This window comes from Trachymyrmex cornetzi, unplaced genomic scaffold, assembly GCF_001594075.2.
Source record: "Trachymyrmex cornetzi isolate Tcor2-1 unplaced genomic scaffold, Tcor1.1 scaffold1431, whole genome shotgun sequence".
NCBI classification, from domain to species: domain Eukaryota; kingdom Metazoa; phylum Arthropoda; class Insecta; order Hymenoptera; family Formicidae; genus Trachymyrmex; species Trachymyrmex cornetzi.
Window position 1 is genome coordinate 93,796 of NW_017296018.1, and position 4,177 is coordinate 97,972.

General features: G+C 31.9%; 1 protein-coding gene across 2 annotated transcripts in view; it reads left to right on the plus strand.

Annotated features, from left to right (window-relative positions):
• The first annotated feature begins 105 nt into the window (after positions 1–105).
• Positions 106–4,177, plus strand: part of Ipp (inositol polyphosphate 1-phosphatase) — a 5,963-nt gene continuing 1,891 nt past the window's right edge. The window contains exons 1-4 of one of the 2 annotated variants that reach the window (XM_018501872.1): positions 106–419; positions 1,009–1,251; positions 1,358–1,628; positions 1,872–2,040. In XM_018501872.1, the coding sequence (XP_018357374.1) occupies positions 1,039–1,251; positions 1,358–1,628; positions 1,872–2,040 (653 nt within the window). In that variant the 5' untranslated portion in view covers positions 106–419; positions 1,009–1,038. Of the gene's footprint in view, positions 420–776; positions 916–1,008; positions 1,252–1,357; positions 1,629–1,871; positions 2,041–4,177 lie in introns of those variants that run through there. The other variant, XM_018501871.1, reaches the window with a different exon arrangement.

A 4,177-nucleotide genomic window follows, 5' to 3' on the forward strand; every position in this document is an offset into this window, starting at 1 on the left:
TAGCCGCAAAATGCCTCCGTGCACTACTGCCCTCTGAAGAAGTTAACTACGTAACAATATTCATTTTTTGCAGTGCTCCTGATGAAAATAAATTGCTGAAATCGTTGAAATCTCAATTAATTTGGATAGATTTTAATTATTTTAACAATTTATTTCCATCAGGAGCACTGCAAAAAAAGTGGATGTCGTTGACATCCACTTCTTCAGAGGGCGGTAGTGCACAAGTATTTTGCGGTTACAGGAAAAAGGCCTTCGCGTGTCCTCTCTCAGGTTTCTCTCAGGTATCACCGACTGTCACCAGTCACCTAATGTCAACTAATGTTGATATTAGTATTAGTCGTATTAGTTTAAGGCCTTCACTCTACACCTTGTATATAAATCTTTTTTTCACGTATCTGTCATTTATACTGAATTTTTAGGTAAATATTTACTACTTATTTCATCTTACTAACGTTATCTGGTTGTATATATACATACTTTTTTAGGGTGCGTTCCGAATTACGCACAGGGCGCATGATGTATCATTTATCCTCGTTCACTGAATAAAACAGGATAAAATGATATTTTATGCATTTCACACGTAATTCGGAATGCACCCTTAAAAAGACTTTTGCAATTTTCTCATTTGCGAATATTGGAAGAGTACTTTTATATATATGCAATTTTTTCTGTTATAATCAAAAATTTAAATCGCGCCTTATAAAATACATCTGCATTCATAACTGTTTTGATATTTTTTCTGCAGCTGCGATTACCTTTTTGTAACAGAATGACATTATTAATTCGGAGTGATGCTATTTTGAAGTAATTATTGATATTGTTCATTGTGCACAAGAAATGTTGTGCTTATGGTATATTTATAGAGAAAATCAATATCTTTAATTTTTACGCATACATACACGTCCAATAGAGCTTGTAAGATTTCTTATGACACAAAGTATATTCTTTCTTTTTTAATACATATGTACGCACGATAATGATATAAAAATCATTTTTATTTTTTTTTAGTAACATACTGTGTCTTTAGAAAAAAAGAAAATGAGAAACGGCAGCAAATTGTTAAAAGTTCTTTTACAAGCGTCAGAGAAGGCAGCAAACATTGCTAGAATTTGCCGGCAAAAGGAAGCTCTTTTTCAATTGTTAGTACAAGAAAAATCCTTAGAAGAGAAAAACCCTCGTTTTTTCCAAGATTTCAAAACGTTAGCTGATGTTCTCATTCAAGAAACTATCAGACATGACATAGAAATTGAAGTGAGTATAAAAGTATCTTAAATATGGAAGTACAAAATGCTGGAAAAATATCTTAATATCACAACTTTTTTCCAATGTAAAACTTTTAATTTATTGTCATAAACAGTTTCCAGAGTTGGCCAAGATAGTACAAGGTGAAGAAACCAATGTATTCAGCAATATCTTGGGGGAATCTATTATTGTTGAGATCTGTTCATGTAGCAAAGATACAACACAACTACTGACAAAAGTAATGGGCAATGATGCTGTAGCAGCAGAGTTGCTTGCTGCCGAAGTCCATAAAGATGTTCAGCTTTCAGATGTGCCAATTACAGTAGACATTCCTATTGATTTTGATGTCAATATAGAAGACCTTGGTATTTGGATAGATCCAATTGGTAAGTATACAAGTAAGAATAGTAATTCTAGATTATTCAATTGGTATTTAGTAAATTTACACTAATTCAGGACAAGACTGAAAAAAATATAAAAGTTGGACAATATTATGGTAAAACATAAAGCTATGTCTTTTTAAGAATCATAATTGGCCTATAAACTGAGACACAATTTGTAAGAATTTTTGTTTGTTTTATAGTTTGATAAAATGCATACCTGTGGAGCAATTCGTGGAACTTTTGTAGATTCAACAGCAGATTACATAAATGCAAAGGAAACAGTAGATGAACAGACCGGTTTATATTTGAGTGGGTTACGTTGTGTCACTGTCTTAATTGGAGTCTACAAAAAAAGTACTGGAGTACCAGTTTTGGGTGTAGTTAATCAACCTTTTTGCACCAACATAGACTCACAGTAAGTACATAGAATAGAAACAATAACAAGATTTAGAAACAAGACAGTTTATTTATTAATATGTATGTATATATTTTTTAAATAAATTTATCTCAGAAATATGACTGTGCGCTGATTACTTTTGGATTTTCAGTACAATCAATCTGAAATTTTAATAATCCTGAATTTAATAAGAAATATCTAAAACCTGTAAAAAATTTATTGCCATGGTCAAGGATCGAAACTGGATTTCTAACATTCCGTGTGAGCGTTCTCACAGTTAGACTACCGAGACCTTCTTCACAGGTTTTAAGATGTTTCTTATTAAATTTAGAGGGGATTATTAATATTTCAGATTTATTGTGTTTAAAGTTCGAAAGTAACCGGCACGCAGTCATATTTCTGAAGTAAATCCATTTAAAGAGTATACATTGACCCAAAATAGCGCTTCTCGTATTTAGGCGATGTTAAAACGATAAACTTTCAATAAAATTTTCACAATGTATATAATTTTTTTATCTTTTCTCTTATTAACATCTTCATATATTTTAAAGTAAACAATATTAAGAATCTTTATTTTAGACCGCATACGTGAAGACACGATCAATACTAGAAATTTAAAATGCCTATTATGGTCGAAGCTGGATCTTTATTGCTTTAAAATAATTCAAACTTCAATTACTAATATATACTATATATATATTTGCATATATGCTATATTGTAGTCTTTTTGAACTGCGCGCCGAGTTGTTTTTCCGGACTATAAACATAATTAAAACTACTGTAGTAATCGCGAATTAAATTGACAAGCAATTTTAATAATTTGACAATACAATCAAGCATATATTATAAAGACGTTAATATGTTGAAAAACTATTAATAAATTTATTGCGAAAGTTACCTCTGCCGGAACTTGAACCTGGACCTCTTGTACAAGCGTCCTAAGCCATTAAATTACCGAGGCAACAATTCGGAGCAATTCGAAAAGACTACAATATGGTATATATGCAAGCACATATACAAGATGTATAAAAAGTCCCGGACCCCTTAAATATCTTGAAAAGTAATCATTTTTGAGAAAAATGTTTTATACAAAAGATGTAGGGTTGAAAATTCTCTATTGACTGACCTTATCAATTTGACCTTGGATGATGCCATCAAGGTCAAGTCAAGGTCAAATCGATTTTTTTAAACGAAACACCCTATTTTTGATTCTAGAATCTAATAGCTGAGGTTGGGAGCTTTCCAAAACACCAATAAAGTCTTTTTTTAATCAGTACTTTTCAAGTTATGACAGTTGAAAGTTATGGAACCGCCGCGGCATTAGCATTACCTAAGCTAAGATGATCGTATTTTATTATTATATCCATTTTAATCCATAATCCATTTTATTATTATATCTTTGTTTATTTGTTCTGGTCTTATTCTAGAGATATCAATTTTGCATGTGATAAGTTAAAAATATGTTTTCTATTCAGAGATATAACTTGACGAAGTTCCAGATCCCGGTGGAGTCTAGCCGAGAAAGTAATTAAAAACTGATAGATAAGGCGAGTTGGGTTAAAGGAACGACAAATGCTCAAACGAATGACAGTTGATTTAGATATACCATTGTCTTTATTTCTAAAAAATTGATTGAAAAGTCTTGTCGCTTGCGTTAGATCTCCTATGACCACCCTATCCTCGCATTATTAAAATGGATACGATCATCTTAGCTTAGGTAATGCTAATGCTGCGGCGGTTCCGTAACTTTCAACTGTCATAACTTGAAAAGTACTGAATAAAAAGAAGCTTTATTATAGTGTTTTGGAAAGCTCCCGACCTCAGCTATTAGATTCTAGAATCAAAAATAGGGTGTTTCGTTTAAAAAAATCAATTTGACCTTGGTGGTACCATTCAAGGTCAAATTGATAAGGTCAGTCAATAGATCATTTTCAACCCTACATCTTTTGTATAAAACATTTTTCTTAAAAATGATTACTTTTCAAGTTATTTAAGGGGTCCGGGATTTTTTATACACCCTGTATAGTATACAGGGTGGACCATCTGAAGTGATCCAGTCAAATATCTCGAAAACTAGTAGGGATAGAGAAAAATGTTTCGTATGAAAAGTTTAGGGTTACACGGGGGAAGTATGGTACTGACCTTGAAAAATCCT